This window comes from Condylura cristata, unplaced genomic scaffold (genome assembly GCF_000260355.1).
Source record: "Condylura cristata isolate star-nosed mole 26May11 unplaced genomic scaffold, ConCri1.0 scaffold00026, whole genome shotgun sequence".
NCBI classification, from domain to species: domain Eukaryota; kingdom Metazoa; phylum Chordata; class Mammalia; order Eulipotyphla; family Talpidae; genus Condylura; species Condylura cristata.
Window position 1 is genome coordinate 10,333,211 of NW_004567127.1, and position 19,227 is coordinate 10,352,437.

The 19,227-nt window shown below is 41.8% G+C and overlaps 1 protein-coding gene across 4 annotated transcripts in view; it reads right to left on the reverse strand.

The window, feature by feature from the left end:
- Positions 1-4,237: 4,237 nt before the first annotated feature.
- Positions 4,238-19,227, reverse strand: part of NTNG1 (netrin G1) — a 303,066-nt gene continuing 288,076 nt past the window's right edge. For 2 of the 4 annotated variants that reach the window (XM_004689715.2, XM_012730150.1), the window contains exon 8: positions 5,778-7,057. In XM_004689715.2, the coding sequence (XP_004689772.1) occupies positions 6,807-7,057 (251 nt within the window). In that variant the 3' untranslated portion in view covers positions 5,778-6,806. Of the gene's footprint in view, positions 7,058-19,227 lie in introns of all 4 variants that reach the window. The other 2 variants (XM_012730151.1, XM_012730152.1) reach the window with 2 other exon arrangements.

The window sequence follows — 19,227 nt, forward strand, 5'->3', positions numbered from 1 at the left end:
TTCCTTTGCAGAGCTAAAGAAAGGTTGATGCAGGAGCCCAGAGGACATTGGGGGCGAAAGAGCGCCCCCTACCGCATATACAACGTACCTAGCTGCCCGTCATTCCCATACACCTATGCTCAGCCTCCCGTCCCGCTGTGGGGCTTCTACTTTTCCTTCTTGCCGGGCATGCAGAACAACCATGAACATATGAAAATACACATTTGCGACAGGGGAAATATAGATGCCCTTAGATGCTAAGGAGAGATACGTTCAGAATGAAATGAGAAAAGAACAAATGAGTGGAACACGTGCTCAAATCATTGTTTCCGGCCACAATTCATTTGTAGAAGACCTTCCACAGTTAAGGTCCAGCTTTGTTTTAGGATTGAGACCTGCCTTTTATATTTAGCCGTGTATATGTAATTTAAAAAGACCATATAATAACTCTTCGACCATGAAGAAAAATCACATCTACACACAATGTTATATTTCATTGGAAACATCACTTCGAGTTCCCTCCACTGCCCTTCCCAAATCTGACCTGAACTCTAGGTATTGGGAATCCTGGATTTAAGAGTCACTTACTGGAATGGTGAGCTGGCTGGTCTGTTGGGCAGAATGAGAACCGTCGATCAGAAGCCATTTAGATTTGATTTCTTTCCCAATTATGAATTGTAATTACACAGGATGTAAACACGTGCTTAAGTGGTTGTAAAACTCCTCTGACACTTGTCACACTATTCATTTAGTAAACTAAATATTTAACTGGGGTCTTCATCATTAGGCACCAACTGACTTGAAAGATTCTTGCAATGTCTTCCTTCAGCCTTTGGACCCATTCCCCCCCGCCCCCCCCCCCCCCAAAGGAGAGAAAAAAGAGACTGAGAGTGATGATACTAATCTCTTTGCCTTTAGGTGTTTATCGCACCATGAAAGCCAAACAATTACTCAGGGCTTCCTGAGGTGGGCATGTCTGGTAAATAGCAAAATGCTATTTCCTTGGAGAATGTTTCTTGCCGAGTTGCACACCACAAAGCGAAAACCATTCCCCCACAGAAGCTGCCCTCCTCCAGAGCGCGAATACAAACGAACAAAAATGACATTATGTTCTTGCCTGCCTGGGGCAGAAAGAATCACCTATTCTTAACAGGACTTCAGGTGTGATTTGCTGCCATTTTCCTTCTTTTATTAGATTTGAATGACTGTCCCCTGTAAGAGCAAAGGGATGATGTGGTATCACCAGGGCAGGGGGCCCGGAGTGGGGGATGGAGGTGCAGAATGTCTTTAAGGTAATTTGACACATTCTTGCCACACAGGAATTTCAGAGTCTATTCAGACAGACGTAGGAGGGGAGTAATTATTTTTTCACTTTTCCAGTCAGATTTTTTCCCCCTAGAAGTCAAACTTCACTAATTAAATAATAGTTAAAAGTGACGCCTCTGTTAAAATGGGACTAGGTTAAGAAAATGGGTATTATTTTTACTTCCATTTCTCTGCAGTTTGCTTCAGCTAGCCTCGCTAACTCTTGAGTGTTCACATAATTAGGTCTCACAGAATAATGGCCCATTTTACCAGCTATCATTTCAGGTTAATAAAAACATCACATAATTCTAAATGTTTCTACTCCACTTTAATTCATCCATCAACTTAAAGGAGCTTTTGGGTGATGGAAGAAGGGGGTGGGGGCATGGGTTCCAACATTTATTAAATGCTCAACCATTTAAATCAAAACAACACCTCCTGAAATCATTTATGTCTTTTTGGTAGACTTGTTTCAGGACCAGTTCTAAAAATGTCTCGGAATTTTTCTGGAGGATAGAATGGAGATTCAGGTAGCTGTAGTTTTTCAATATGAATATAAAATTTTCAAAGATTTTATTTTTCTCATTTCTTAGTTCAATGCAATAATATGATTTATACAAGGGATATGACTGTTCCTTAGTTGTTTGGCTCTTCAGATGCAAAATGAAGATGGTTGCAGGTATTATGAAGAGTTAAAGTTCTCTATAGTCCCGAGATTTTTGGTGAAAATTAAAAATATGCTAGCAGGATTCTTAATTGTTTCTGACGTCAGATTATGTTGAAGTGCAGTTTACACTGGGAATCTGTTAGCATTATAGATAACTAAAGGGGAGAATTACTTTGAATGTAAAAAAGTGAAATGTAGTTAGATAAAAATAAGAATTCTCAGGCCCTCCCTGGTGGCTCAGCAGGTTAAAGCACAGCACTAAGAAGCTAAAGCCACTGTAGCACGAATTTGATCCCCACCCTGGAGGTGACCACATGGCGCGGCAGACCTCTCCTGACCCTCCCGATGATCACCTCAGCAGTGTACATCCTCCATCTGCCTGTTCTGCTCCCCACTCTGCCTCTGGTGGGGAGCCCCTGCACCTCTGGACTGGACCCCAGTATTCATAAATAAAAAAGTCTTAAAAAAAAAAGAATTCTCTATGGAGTTGGTCAGAACTGTCAGATGTGTGCCAGATGAATATTTGGAAAGACAATTTCCAGTTGATTAGCATGTCGTCCTTATGTTCTGAGCCAAAGACCACATTGTTCTTAATCAGACATTTGAATCAAAACTCATATCTATATTTTTAATTCCTATATGTTAACCCTGTTCAATCTGATATCCTGAAAAAACCCGAGCAATACCCAGCTGTTGTATTGTTCTAGATATAGCTTGGTTGCTACCATCATTGCTATCCATGCTGATAAAGACTGAAAATATAAATGGTAGATAAGGAACTCTACCTTAGATTTCTGAAGCTGAAACTTTACATTATCCTAGACCATAAACAGATAAATATTGAATCCCACACACAAGTAGATAGAACGTGTAGCTCAGTTTCCTACTTGTTCTACATAATCTTGTGAGCAGAAATAACACTGAGGCAGGTGTTTGATTTAGTATTTAACAAAAGGTAAAGTACCACAATGCATTTTGGGATGGGGGTCTGTACAACCCCAAAATACTGGATTACTAATGGTGAAGAGTAAAGGCAAAGGGATAAAAGACCTGATCTCAGGGTTTTCTCACACCTGTGCCGGCCCATCCATGGCCTCTTGTATGTCAGGAAGGTCAAAGGTCAGAGAGAAGGTACAGTGGAGCATGAAGCGAGCAGGATTAGCACACACCATTTGCCCACTGCCAACCTTTTTTTATGTTACCTGGGGAAGAGAGTTGGGCCAGTTCGGAGATTTGACTCAAGGACATCTCCTGCGGTATTCATCCAGGTAAGATCCAGGGCAAACGTAAGACCACAAACCGTATGTCTAAATATTTAAAAGTCATAGAACAAACAAATATAAATAAAACATGGCCCATCTTGCCACTTGGACAAAAGTGCTTGACTGCTACCAGGAAACTCAGGCATGGATCAGAATCCTTAGGCTGTCAGTGCTGGCCCCTGGCCTTGGGACGTTCCTAGTCTGTCTTCCTCCAACCTCACAAGCCCTGTTTTACCATCCCCAACCATGAGGCTTCCCTGCAAGAGGACTTTTCTTGCTCCCATCTTCCTGCAGTCACTCCCCACCCAGGCCACCAATATGCCTCCCACAGACTCACCACTTGTCACTTTTTGTACCCAGGGATATGTACTCAGAGGTTGCCTGCCTTCAAGAATGTGCAGCCCTGAAGAGGCAATCACCCTACAAGTGGATGGATGATGTCTAGCTAGAGAAGTCTAGTTCTTCATTATTGAGACAAAGAAGGAAGAAGGTCAGAATAAGGCAGCCTTAGCAAGTGCTGCTCTTTGCCTAGGCTACGGTCCCCTGTGCCCCCTGCCCTAGGGTCTCTAAGGGCCTGAGATGAATCTCTCCCATGTCACTACAAGGCACTCATTTCTTTTCTAGGAATCTTTGGACAAAGATTTTTTTTTGAAGTTTTATGTTTATCGGTGGTGTTGCTAGAAGGGATCCTATTTTACTCAGTGGTGAAACTGATAGATAAACTCCCATGAAGACTATATTAACCCACCTTAAGGGTTACTCCAAGCAGAGACTGAGCAAGCAGTAGAACCTGAAGTCCACTGACAATTTAGTACCCACTTTTCACCCCGGCCCCTGGTGTTAAAAAGTAAAATCATAGATGGAGCCAGTTTTGCAAGAATGATGGAAAGGAACAGAAAAGTAAAATCCACTGAGCTGGGCTTTTCTCAAAGGAATAGACCCTTTAGAAGAACTTGTGAATCTAGATTAAAAAGACCATTTCATTTCCATTTGTTATATACCTAAAAGTGAAATTTTATTAAAAGCAGATCACATCACTCCAGGAAATTCAGAAAACTTATCTAAATACACTGAACGCAAGATATTCCTCATCAATTTAGATTCTTATAGCTTCATAAAGATAAAATGCAGATGAATTGATTTAGATCAGGCCTTCATTAAATTTTAGAATTAGCTTTTGGAATCCCACATATTGAAATGTGCAGAGTCTGATTCCTGAGCATTGTGACAAAGCCATGAGTGGAAAATGATGATAAAGTGCATCGTTGCTAGAAATAACACAGTCTGCCTTTGGTTTGTGTTAATAAACTATAAGACAACTTAAATTCCAATTTCAATATTAGAAATCCACCTCATTATAAATAATCTCAAACTCTGTTACTGGTATTTTTCATATGTATTCTTTGGTGAGCCCAAAATATAATTTGCTTGTTTATGCTTCTAATGTAAATCTCCAATTTCTGCGTGGCCACTCTGGCACTAAGCCAGCACTCTAATTTGTTTCCATCTTTTCTTATTTCTTACATCAAAAGAGACTGGTGGTCTGAATAACAAACATTCAATCGATTTGGACGTGGGGTGGCAGGCAGCACGACCATTACCTGTTTACCTGTTATTGCCTTCTTTGAATTGGCTTTTCTGGGAACAAAACCAATAAGACACGCTGTTCCTTCATCTAGTTTTTACCCAGGTTATTTATCAGAAGACATTTCCCCCGTTAGCCAGGGGTGGCTGAGGGTGAGGAATGCAGACGGGAAGTAGGATACTGACCTCGAACTCTCATTGGTTATTGTCCTGTAGGATTTCACTGTCCTGAAGACTCTGGCTGGAGCTGATAATTGTTTTTGATTCCAGGAGGCCTGCCAATAATACATTTGTAACCTGCAGGAAAACAGTGTGCTGGGAATGGAACAGACACTGTTTTAGCCACTTTGTACTTTGCAATGATTCTCTCTTCCTCCCCTTGCCATCTTGCTCAGTAATTGGCCTAATAAAAGGCAGAAATAAGAATTTATTACACCTTGGGCGATACTTAAAACAAACTTTATTCTCAGGAACAGCAGTTATGTCTACTCGCTGCTGTCTATTTTGATATTTCCTCTAAATACTTAGTCTGAATATATTCAAAGTCAAATTGCTAATCACTCAATTTCCCTTCTACTCCCCTGGTTGTCTCTTGTGAAACTCCATGTAAACACTGGAACGGCAAAGATACATAGACCGGCATCCCTAGTCACATGATCACATCAATCTGTGAAAATAGCATGACTTAAAAATAAAAGTCTCTCAGTACTCTGCCAACAGGCTTTGGCATCATCTTGGCAATCACTTAAGATTTTGTTTATTTATTTATTTATTTTTTGCTGTTATACTTTTTCCCAGGTGGAAATAGTCTTATATTTCGCAGAAGTTGTCCAAGCTAGTGAACATCAATCCGTCTTCCTGGATACTAAATTCGTCAGCTGAATGTATTCAGTCCACATAGAAATCAGTAAAGCGAGTGTGAAAGTGCTTGGTGGTTGCGCCTTTCATCTTAAGAAATTGCAATACAAATTCCTGAAATCGTTTACGCAGGAATTTTTATTCTTTAAATCTTCCAGTGTTAAAGCAACAAGAAAACACTTAGAGAACGTCCTTTGGTGGAATCTTATTACACTGTTATATATGTAAACTGATATTCTTTGATGCCAGTACTTCCGTTGCCCTTACAGAGAAATCTCTGCACAATGAAAACAAAACAGAACGAAAGAGGACAAAAGAAAAATGTCAGTCTTTGCTGATTCGAATTAGATACATGAACAGATTGTCTGGTAACACAAATTGGCAAGAATACAAAAAATCTACATCTTACAGTATTTCAAGAAAAATAACTTCATTTGAATACAAAAGGATAGATACACTTTCTCTCTCTTTTTTAACCTATAGCCACTCTGGACAGTGGATGGTGGCTCCGCCGGATGACTGTGCTGCTAAGATATACGGGGGTATGACTGGCTGGAGCTTCTGGAGGGGGCTGTTAACACATGTGCAGTACTAACATCAGACAAAGAAATCTTTCAACCAACAAGGGTTACAGAGCAACGTTCACTAAAGCACAGGTTGGAAGGGATTCGGGGACTGAAGCAGGCCAATATGGCAGCTTGTAACAGGTTTCCTTATACCCACAATGCACTGCCAGCAAAGGATGCTTCTATTTGGTTGGTCCACACGGGGCCACGTGGCCGCGGCGCGCGCACCACGTGAGAGTAGCAATTGTGTTTTTTACGGTGGGTTGACGTGTTTGTTCGTTTTTGTCTTTCCTGTGGAGGAGGGGGGGCTGTCCCAGCCTTTCCCATCGGCAACAAGCTCTGCAGCTGGCCCTGTGATTTGCAGTGATAGTATCAACAGCGGCCATCTCCTCTGGAGTCAGAAATTAACAGTCTTGACTCGGATGTGCTGTCGACGGCTGATAAATATGGCTTAGTTCAGTTAGGCCTTCTTAGTTTATACACTGTGTCTGAGTGGGGTGTCTATGTGTTTCCTAGGTTAGTAGCAAATACTTGGGTGGTGCTGGCCTCCGCACGGCATGGGCCTGTCCGGTGGTGGCATCGCGCCTAGAACACCAGGGGGCTGGCGATGCCCAGCACAGTGGCAGTCAGCAGCAGCAGCAGCAGCAGCAGCGCCGGGGAGCCCCGCGGGGGTGCGCCCTGGCCCGAGCCGGAGCCCGAGGGGCAGCTGCCAGCCTCCTCACAGCGCAGCTTCTCACACAGGATGCCCGTGTATGCCGCGGGGCACAGACAGCGCAGGTTGTTGTGGCAGGTCCCGCCGTTCTGGCAATGCAGGAGCTCGTTGTCGCAGACATTTGCTGCAGAACGAGGGGGAGAGTGGGGGATGGGGGGGCGCAGGGAGGAGAAGCAGAATCAATTTAAGTTCATCTGGTACATCATGTTTTTAGCTTTAAGAAAATCTCTATTGACCTGGTGTCCCCCTCCCTCCACCCACGAGGTATGTGACTCCCAATTTCCAAAACAAACGTAGTTTGCTGCCTTTGTTTTGATCATATTAGTCCAGTTCATATAGATTTCTGCTGCAATCTTGGATATTAACATTGTCCATGTCGGGCTATCAAATAGAAAGTAATGCAATGCTTCTGGTGTGGCAGTATCTTCTCCTCATGCAACTGGGACCTGTCGTGACCTCCAGGGTTTTTAAAGGACTGTTGCCTGATACAAGAACGCAAAGCTTAGGAACCAGATGAGTGGTAATTAAAATGCAAAGCAGCATTGCAAAAATGGCCAAGAACCTCTAAGGGATAGGCCATTCTCCCCCACAGGTGATTCCAGCACGACATGCAGGAAGACCGAGCCAGAGGGAAAGCTGGGGTGGGGGGTGGGGGGGCAAGGAGGTGTGTGTGGGGGGAGCAGACAGCGGAGGTAGCATGCTCCAGGCGGGCGCCAGCCAGATTGGAAGAGAAAGCTGTTTCACAGGAGGAATGTGAGGAAGAGCAATCACATTTGCCTCTGACAGCCTATTAGGATATTTATCTCTTTGTAAAGAGGGAAGTGGAATCCAAGGTTACCTTGATTTCTGGGAATAGTAATAAATGCACCGGTGAAACCCTGATTAATCACCAAAATTTCACTCTGTCCATTGATTAATAGAATCGGTTTTAATACATCAAACACATGCAGAGACCAGAAGGTATTCATGGTCCCTGTCATGTAACTTTCATCTCCGATAATTTCTTCAAAATTCTGTTTATCCTCATTAATTTCATGTCTTCTGTTTTTTCAGTTAATCAAGGTTTCACTGATTTAGCAGAATGTTAAATAGAACCTAGGGAAATTAAAACAACAACAAAGAGTAAAAGAGCCAAGAACACTTCCCAGCAACATATGCTGCTTAAGCATTTAATATATGGAATCACTCTAGAATGGGGGGAGGGGCAGAGCAGAAAAAGTAGCTTTTGATAAATAATAACATTTTTGATTTAAAAAAAATGTTCTCAAATTTCCTCTGGATGGTCACGGGAATCTGACACACACATGTACACACACACACATTGTTACCAAGTGTAAAATATAAAAAAAGTCACCCTCCTCAGTCATTCAGCAACTCAATAGAGAATGTTGCCTTCTCTATTAATCATGTTCAGTAGTCATGTCATCTTCAAAAGAAGCTTCTTACACACAAACATGCTAATGATCTGTGTAAATGAGCCGAAAGAAGATGGTGGGGGATGGTCACAGAGCTAATAACCAAGTGCTCTAAACAGGACCCATACAGTTCTTTGGAAATCAGGTTATATAATGTTCTGGCATGCTTTTCCAATGCACCCACAACTTGCTATGTGTAGATAGTAGATATAACTTTTGAGGGCCTACTAAATGCTGCAGTATATTGATTTACAAGGCAGTCTTCCGGGTTTCTTATAATGATACAGACTCTCTCATGAGGTTCAGACCCACACTCAGGGTTTTATACAACATCTGCAAGTATAGTGTAGTTAGACTCAAGGTCAAACTGTCAAGCCTCTTTTGGGGGGCTGTTAATTTAGAAAGCATGCGTAGGTTTTCAGGATTTTGTTTTGCTTACACTTCAGGAAATATCTGTTTAATTGGGGCAACATGGAATAAACAGATCCAAATAACTGTTTCCGTTTAAAGTTAAAGATTCTTAGCATTTCTTGTTCCAGGCAGCAGGTTGCTGAATGGGATATTTCCTTTCATTTGAGCACTAGATGTAAAGAAATATCTGTTCCATCAATATCGATAATTGCTTGCCTTGAATAATTGAGAAGAAATCAATAGTTAATTAAATATCACTCCTCTTTTTTTAAAAAAGCGATTTTTCTTCTTCTTGGAACTGAATGTAAATCAGTTGTTGGAGAGGTTTCTATTTTCTCAGAAACTGGTGATTAAGTTAAAATTCAATACCTTCCCCACATTTAAATCATTGACTAGTTGATGTTGATGAAATTTAATAAGTATACAAGGAACAGATGTAGCCCGAGATTAATAATCTCATAGATTAGGGGGATCTATTTTCTGTAAAAGATAAACAGAAAAAAAAAATCTTAGAATATACTTCATTACTTTAGAATCACAATGAGACACATTTGGTTTAATGGTTCTGCTATAGCTTCAGCAAATAAAGAATTTTGGCATATGCATAGAACTCTGTCAGAATCATGTGCTAAAAGCACATCAGAACCTTAGCTCTTACCTGCTATTCATAAACTTTAGTTCCATCTTCATATCATTTTGAACAAAAACTGTGAAGCTTAAGAATAATCCAGATGTTTTAACAAAAACCACTGAGCTCTTGCTTAAGCATATGAAACCTTGTTCTAAATACCACAAAGAAAATAAAAGAAATAAAAGGCCTAATCTCTGCTCTTATGGAGTTCAGGTCTGGCTGGGGGGATAAAATATATTCATTGGGGAATGACAGCTAGTCATTTCATGAAAACACCCTTGTCAATTTGTTCTGATTCGAGTAACGTCTGCTATGTAGCAGGCACCTGCTAGGTATTTTGCTTGTAGCTCCCCTTGCCCTAACGGAGCACATATTTTGGTGGGAAACAATAAAAAAAAACATAAGTAACTATGATGTAATATTCAAAGATTATGAAGGGCATACTTGCAAATTGTTAGGGGAACTCAGATGCTGGTGTAAATATTTGGGGGCAAGTTTAGAGATTATAGAAGGGCGATTGTATTTGTACAAGGACATGCATCACACATATATTAGTAGGGAAGCTTTATGGATGGACAGTCTGTATGAATAAGGACAAGAAAACACGTAAATGCATTGCACTGGGTTTGGAGCAATTGTGTCTCCATTCTAAATTACTTTTCTTTTTGAGGTTAAAGCTAGACTCCTGTAAACTGTCTCCTGGTTTCCCCCAACAGGGGGTGCTAGAGAGAGCAGAGAAGTAGAAGAAGGGAGAAGAGACTTCCTTTTCCATTTGGTGGCTCCTCTGGACCAACGGTGCTTTTACCCCAACAATAGTGTTCAGCTTTAGCAGAATCCACTTTAGTAGAATCTCCCTGAGATCCTCACATCATCTTGGGGGCATTCTTTCCCCAAATGTTTGAGCTCAACTTGAGGGTCAGCATTTGGTGATGCTGGCGGCAACCAGACATTACCTGTCCTTAGAGGCAAAGCTCCCCCGCCTGTAGGGTCTCTCTAGAAACTACATTTCTAATCACCCCACCTTCTTCTCTTTGATCTTTAGCCCCCGCATGAGGGTGGCTTCCTGTTTACACGTGACTATCTCAGAGCTACTTCAGCTTCCTCTTCTCATTTTTAAAGGATGAAACACCTGTCTAAGCATTTTCTTCATAAATTATCCCTGTTGAAAATCTAGCATGATTTTAGCTTTTTGACTGGAGTATGAGTGAAAGATGCCTGGAATGTGCTAGGGAATGTTGAATAGATGGATGGGGCTAGAGGTTGCATGTAATGGGGAAAGCAGAGTCCGGGAAGATAGAGGTAGCCTGGCCGTGAGGCTTCTACATAGCACATATCTGAGAAACAGATATGGGAAGAGTCCAAGCCTGGTGAGCAGGGAGGTGTGTGAAGGGGGAAAAAAAGGTGCTGAAGACCAAAGAGAGGACAGACTGAAGAAAAAAGCCCCCACAAGTCAGTCAATACTGAAATTTTCAATAGAACAGGCCTGGGCTAGGACAGAACAGAGAGAAAGCACAGATCCAGGGGCACTGTGTGAGTGGTTAAGAGATTCTGAGGTTTCCATTTTGGGTATTTGGATGCATCACAATGTAATTCATTAAGAAAAGGGGATTGCAAGAAGAATTTGGTCAGGAAAGAAAATGAACATTTTGGGGAATGACTGACTTTGACGGGGGCATGGGATGTAGGCTCTTCACAGGAGTCCTGTTCTTAGGTGGAAAAGCTGGTTACAGGGTCGAGAGGTAACCCGTCTCGGAGTTTCAGACTTGGAGCTGGGTGACGGTTGTAATTATGACAAAGGCTGAAAAGAAAGGAACAGAAGAAACTTGTCTGGGAGACTTCAGGTTAAGCATAAATGAAGACAGTGCATTGGACAGCAAGTGTTTCTGCACATCAGCCATCGACACAGGAAGACCAAGAAGGATGCAAAAGAGATGTCGACACGATAGAGGATCAAATGATGGTATAAAGTTAATCAAAGAATTCTTTCTGCTGGTGTTGATTGTGTCTCGGAATGAATTGGTAGAGTGGGAAAGTTTGAGAGAAAGGGTACTTTGAACTGGGTAGGAGAAACAGGCAAATGAGCACTGCATATTCTTGACTGAATCTGAGGAGTAATTAGAAGAATTGAAAAATTTGAGGAACTGATATTTATTGGAGATCTTTGATTGTCACTGTATTCTAGCGGTTCTCATCAGGGCATGGTTTTGCTTCCTGGGGTCATTTGACAATATTCAGAGACATTTTTGGTTGCCACAACTTGGAGGAGGGCATGCTATTGACTTCTAGTGGGCTGAGGCCAAAGATGCTATTAAATATCCTGATCCTGTAATGCACAGGGTAGGACCCCACGATGGCTACTTCTCAATTAACGTGGCAGGTGGAAGGATGACAGCTGGATTACCCTAGTGACTAAAATCAGCAGTTGTTTCTTTTTTTATCCTTTCAAAGATTTACTTATTTATGCATAGAACTGGGTCACAGGCCAGAGGTATGGGGTGAGAGGACTCACCAGAGACAGAGTGGGGAGCAGAATAGGCAGATCCAATGAAATACACCTCTGGGGGGAACAGTGGGTGAGACAGGAGAGGTCTGCTGCCATGTGGGTCACCTCTCTGGCCTGGGATCGAACTCGTGCTGCACTGGCTGTGGACAGCTTCATAGTGCTGAGATTTAACCCCTTGCACCACCAGGGAGGCCCTGTTTTCTTATACACATTGCAAAAGAAGAAGATGCTTTGGCCATTCTAGATCAGAGAGACAGGAGTTTTCTGGTACAGAGTCATGGAAATTAGAGGAGGGATTATCCTGGGAGAGTAAATACAGAAGATTGTGGTCTGCGACAGACCCTCTAGTGCTGCTCACAATTTAAGGATAAGGGAAATCCAAATCCCCCCTGTAGTGTCATTTGTGGTGTTTTGCTCTGATGGAAATAGTAAAATCAGAGCTTGAGGAAATTTGAGAAACTATCTAGGCAAGCTCTAAATGAGGAGACTGAAAACAGAGTCCTACTAGAATGAGAACTCAGGTCTTCTTATGTCCAGATTGCTGCTATTCATCTAGAAAAGAAGAATCAGACGTGCAGTAATTGCCATTGCTGCATTCTGTGCTTCTCAAGACACTGTAAATGACACTTCTGTAAATTCTCGGTAGGTTTTCAGTTGCATTGACCAGCTGCTTAGCTTTCAGACCACACTGTGACAAGGCAGAGGTCTTTGTTGATGGAGTTAAATATCACATCTATAGTTCTATCACATTCTGGCAGAACTCCAAATGCAAATCAGCTCATACATAAAATATAACCCAAAATATTGAAGGTCTACATTGGGAATGGGAACTACGTTGTCTATGCTCTTATTTCTTCTTCCCTGGCAATGCAGAAGATGGTTGCTTAAGAATGGCATTCTCTAGTAGTGAATTCCTCTCTATATAGGTGTTGGGCACCCAAGAGAAGGTGCCAGAACTGGTATGAGGATAACCAGCCATTCCCAGTCCTTGTATTATCACTAATTCACCTTCTTTGCTGTTGCAGATTCAAAATCCAACTAGGAATTTCTAACAGGCACCTTGCTCTTACTGCTCTCTCTCTTGCTGCCTTTTTGTGTATTTGCCTCAAATGGAAAACTGACACTTTGTGTAGTATCTATGTTAAACATTTCCCAATTCTTTCTTCATTGTTATTGACAATCTAAGAGCGTGCTATCGCAGTAAAAAAGGAAGGTTCATTTTTAAACCTCTTATATAACACTTGACTCAGTTTGGATGTAAGTAGTTATTTGCTCGACACAATTTTTATTATGATCAAGTAAGATTCTTAGATACAGGGAAAACTATAACTGCATTGGTTATCACTTGCCTATTTGCTAAAGAACCATTTTACCTTTGAAAAAATTCATTTACGGCGTGCTCAACAGCACACTCAATTACCTATCACCTTCTGACATTTCAGTGTTAGGAACATGTTCAAATAAAGTGACCAAGAGAATATGTGGCTTTCGATAAGTCATATAGTACTAATGTTAGAATCACAGTTATGTGGCTCAGTGATGAAGCATGGAATCCTAGTGGAAAGACTGACGTCAGCAAGTGTTACAATAGACTTATCACAGCTTCAGCAAGCAATCCACAGTAGGCGATAAATAAGCTTCTCCAGTTGCCAGGAGTTTATAAAAACTACACGGAATTTTCAGTGAAACAACTGAAATAAGTGATGTCTTTCTACAACTTTCACTTTTTATTTTCCCTGTTGCTTGCATGAGAGGCACAGTAATGTAAGTAAATTATCCTTTAACTTTTTTAGTAGGTTTCTTGATTGTCACATTTCCAACAGCAATTTCTTATCAAAATATGAATTATGGGCCCTTGATCCCCTTTCTAGCAGTCCTTTTTGGAAAAAAGGAGACCTAGAAAGGGACCCACGTGCTTGCAAAGAGCACTGGCCAGAACTCAGTGTTGCTACTTGTTCTATTCTTCTTTTCTCTTTCGACCCAAAGGGTTACTGACTCCCGTTGTGGCCATGATGATCCATTACACTCCCAAAGGGAAGTTTTCTTTTCTCTGTTTGTGTATTGTTCAAAGCTCTGCATTTAGGTTCACCCTGTCAGGGAGCTGCTAGGTTTGAGCAATGCTGGGTCTGTATTTATAGACTTGAAAGTTTCTCTTTTTGGCTTTGTCTCCTGCACTTCAAGGAATCAATGCAATGTGTTACCATGACAGCCTTCCCTGATGCTTGTATTAATAAAGTGACCTCCACCTTCACCACCTGAAACAAGCTCAGGACGCTCAGGGAAAGATGCTCCAAATTGTTCCCATCCCTTTCAAAGAAACGTCAAGGAGTGAATAACCTCCACCAAACAGCCTAATAACAAAGGCATGTGTGCAACATTTAGCCCTGATTTAGGTATTTGAAAGTTTGTGGCAGGGAGATGAAGAGCTGTGATTATGACCCATTTATTCAGCCTCAGCGGCTGTTACTAAGTTGTGAGATGAGAGCTGTGAAGCAAACTATAGGTTGGCTCCTGGGGGAACTGAAGAAACTTTACAGACTGTTACCTAATGGCCTTTCTAGATACACTAACTGCATTTCCCTCTCGCTTTTTCACTTTCATCTGGCTGTAGTTGGTGATAAAGGAAGTGGGGAAAATACTGATTAAGAATCATGGTACTTGAGCTGTCGTTCTGACCGGTGATCCTCGGCTGTTGGACCTTGGTATGAAACCACATGGGAACACTCTCCACTCACCCCCGTCCATCCACTGGGCATTGTTCTAGATGGTGGGCACAGCACGGTGTGCCAGCTCAACAATGCCATGACTTCTGAGGAACATGCATTCTGGTGTCAACCCTAAAGTTAGGGGAGGGGGATGAAGTAGGTGTTTCTAAAGTTCTCTTGAATTTTATCATTTGCATATCTGTGCATCTTAAGAGACACCTTCCTCTTGATGATCAACTACGTAATTTGCTCTTGTGGCTTCTCCAACATCCCCAGTCCCATGAGAACTCAGTGGCTGTTTTTGCTTGATTGGTTGCTAGCCTGATCTGAGCCCTGTGGAACAGGGATAGTTTTTCCTCCTCACATGGACTAAAAGGATGAAGGTGTAAAAGAAATGAGTGAAGAGCTTGTGATTCAAGTCTGCTCTCTGTGGTTAATGGCCTGGTGAACTTGGGGAAATCGTTTAACCTCTTTGTGCCTCTCTTGCCTCAGTTTAAGGCAAAGATAATAACACTTGTCCTATTCACCCTCACAGCTGTTGGGAGCCTCAAGATGTATTATGTGAAGGTACTTTAAAAAGTATAAAACACAAGTATACTTTGTTAATGTTTAATACCTCCCTTCATCCCCCCAATGCTAGAAGCCCAGGGTAGGGGAGCAGAATGCTCAGTTCGGTCTCTGCCAGAATAATGAATTCTCTGCTCCCATCCAATTCAAGGTACTTGACATGAAAAAGGAAGCAAACGTCCTCCCTCAAAGACAGCATCTGCATATGTCTTCTGTGGGTGTGTCTCTTGAGCGAGTAAAGGGTAAAAACCTGCAGTTCTGAATATTTGAATCTACAACTGTTGCCCCCATGTTGCCTTCAAAGGTCACCCTGGACCAGAAGTGTCTGTTTCCTCAGAGGTGACTTGTAAGGTGTCATTCTATGTGCATCCTCCTGTAGCCACCTGAGCACATAAGGTGTGTACTCAGAATAGCAGGGAGCACCTGGTCTGACCCAATCTGCTTCCGCTGCTCCATAGCCCACCTGTGCCCTCTGCAATAGTGAATTCTGGGATAGGGACAGTGTCTAGACTGGATGCCAGAGACGAGCAGTGGAAACTTGTCCTTGCCTGCATGCCTGTCCTTGTCTACATCCATCTGGGGACAGTGGTGCTGGTGGCATGATCCCTACGTGACAGCTTCCAGTCTACTTGGCTTCAGTGTAATGAGGGCAAGAGCGGAGACCAGGGGCTTAGGGAGTGACATGGAAGCTGTCAGCTGGGAGGTTAGACACGCTTGGGTAACCAAGTGCAGCAGGTGCTGACATTAGGGAGCAACCGTTCTGTTCTTATTCCTCTAATATCAAAGCAACAGTGATAGAAGTGACACTTGCTCTTGTCCAATCCAAGGAAACATGCCTCAAAACATCATAAGAAACCACATTCATTCTGCAGGAACATTAACCCAGTTATTGGGAGTGAGGTGACCTCAGTGCGAGAGAGTCCCCCCCCCCCAAATACCCAAAATTTCCAGCTTTTGCAACTTGAAAGAAAGACCTCTGCTGAGATGCAGAAAGAATTAATTCACTGAGAATTCCATAAGCCAAAGGCTGGGCACCTTTCCCAAAGGGATTGTCAATGGTGCACTGAAATCCTGGTTAGGTCAACACATTCAGACATAGACACAACCAAGGTGATCATAAAACAGTGCTGAGAAATCATAGAGCTTCTCATCTGGTATCAGAACATGAACTTGTCTACTTTAATAAAAAGAATGCTTTTGCCCAAGATCAAAGACAATATTCTTTAGGAGGCATAGTACATACAGTGGCCCACACCGTGGCTTCAAAGTTCATGACAGTGTTAGGAGGAAAAGGAGCACAGATCTGTCCCACATGGGATAAAACCTGAGCACAAGTGCTGGGAAAAATGGACTAAAAGGCAGCCAGTGTTCAGCTCTGGTGGGGAGGAATTTTTATTTTTATCTTTATATTTTACACTCATTTCAAATTGCTGGGATAGACATACAGTCCTTTGAAGTTATTAAAACTATTAATAAAATGAATTATTGCTACTCGAGACAATGACAGTAACTTTTTCTAAGATAATAAAGATAATTCACTTATGAAATTAAGTATAATGCATTCAACATAACCAAATTTTGCTATATTTCAGCATGTGTGTTACTATTTCTAATGAATGTACCAAAGATCTTAAATTTCTAGAAAAATGATCTCAAGTGGGCTAAGAAGTCCCTAAGGGACCCCACAATAAAGAGGGACTCCTCATCTGGACAAGTTTCAGATTGATCCCTGAGGAAACAGAACCTCCCAACCTCCCAACTATGGAACCGTAGCTCATGGGCCATCTCGTCAATCTGTGTAGACTGATGTGAAACAGTGGACACATTTACATGTGAAGCTCACACCACACAATGACCATGATTAACTTTCTCACCATCTGTTCTGCACAGGGGCTCATGGTCACACTTAATGTCAAGAAAACATATTCCATGTAACTTGAGTCTGGGAAAATGTATAACTCTTTCTGTTTGCACAGGTGTGCTCCATACCTGTGTCCCGTGGTTATGTTCTGGGATTAGCACTGTTCTTGGCACTGAAAAATGCTCATTAAAGGATGACTAGAGAAGTAAACAAAATTTGTCTTTTTCTCTCAGCCTCTTTTTCAATGTTGTGGGTATGTGTATTAGACAGACAGATAGATAGATAGACAGACAGGTGAAAGAAAGAGAGATGATATGAAGCATGTAAGTTGAGAGCAGCAAGCAAAAGGAACTTACGTTTCTTTGATGGCTTCACTTTTGTTTCTGTGAAGAAAGAGGTAAATGTATTTTCTGAACACGAGGAGGTGGAGGCAGAGTAAGGTATGATCTTGAAAGAAGGGGTGAACTATTTGGCAAGAATAAGAGAGGAATTTAACAAGGAACAAGTGGACAAATTTGGAGGTGGTTCTGGCACTCCAGCTCAGAATATCATTAGTCAGGTCACCCAACATAGTTCCACAGTGGAGGACAAGAGCAGGAAGAGAACAGTGGCCTGCTGTGGGCTTCTTCCTTCAGGGACACAGAATATGCCAGGGGACAGAGTGGAGGGAGGGGTAGGGGCAAGGGAGATTGAGGTTGGTTATGAGATCACAAACTTTTCCTTCATTTTGCGCTAGGCAAAATAGTTCAGTTCTTAAAATAATCTTGTTATTGCTGGAAATAGGAAGGTAAAATAACAACCCTGAAGGAACTCAATGTTTTCTTTTTTCCTAATAGGAAGGTGACTAGCTAATTTGGAACACAGGTTAAAGGAAAAGGCACGGGTGCGGAGTAGGGGGAGCGCTGAGGTCACATAGAAGATTGCAAGTTAAAGGACTTGCTGTTCTTTGCAATCATGTGTGGATTTTAAAAGACCACCCATCTACCTTATTCAGTGCCAGAGACACCTCTATGAACCACTTCACTTTTGCAGGAGGAGGCAAAGCAATACTACCAGCCTTTGATACTCAGTGTTAAGAAATCCAAGTCTCTGTGGCTAAAAGGAGATAATTGTGTCATTAATTCACATGCATACGTTTTTTTTTTTTGTTGTTTTTTTTTTTGAGACAGAATTCCAATGCTTTTGAGCACTTTGTAAAGCTAAAATATACTTTGAGGTTCCTGTTTGTCAAAGTGTAGCCAAATGTCTCCTTAGAGACTTAATTTTTCCTATATATACATGGCAGGAGTGTTCTAAATATGGTCTAAGCCCTCTTAGGATTTTTAAACAGCAGGGATATTTAAGTATGAAAAATAGCTATTGAAATCACACAGCAGTAACTTTTCTTAATGATTTCCCGGCCTCCCCCCACCCCCCACACTCCCGGGAATCACTGTAATTCACTCTTGTCTGCTGTGGCCTTGCTGTCATCATAGCCACCTCTTGACAATGTCAAACCAAGTCTTGGGAGGTGCTTTTATAATGTCAGGATGAAACAAAACCATTTCCCTGTTAATGCCAATGTCAAGACAAAATGAATTGGTGTCAATAAATTCAAGGTGAAGAAAACAACATTGTAGAATCAAGAGAATGTGCAGAATGATGGCATGAGTCATTTAGGGATGCCGAGTTGTGAGGGAAATGACTGCTAATTTTCAAAAATGTATTTCTTACTGCACTGAGACCAAACATTTAAGTGTTCTATGACACATTAACAAGACTCAGAAAGGACAAAGGGCAGTAGCTATAGATGAATCATAAACAAACCTTCTTGATAAAAGTCAGTGCTCATAACTGTAACTTGCATTGTCCTTATCTGCTGATAAATTCTGAGATGCACAAAATCTGAACTGCAATGTTAATTACTTGTTTATTGGGTGGATATCCAAAAATATGGGCTCCAATCCTGACATCACTCCGCCTGGTTGTCTAATCTGGATTTCTGAGCTTGTATTTCTTCATCTGTAACAGAGGTCACATCACAGAGCTGTGGTGAGCACGAGAGATCATCCAACTCAGTGATTATTATTAAGTGTTTCATCAGTTCCAGGCATGGCTCACTATCCTGTGATAGAGAGACCAGCAGAACCAAAGAAATGGTGTTTATTTTTATAGGACCATATATTTATGCCTCCTTTGGTAAAGCACTTCACATAGTGTAT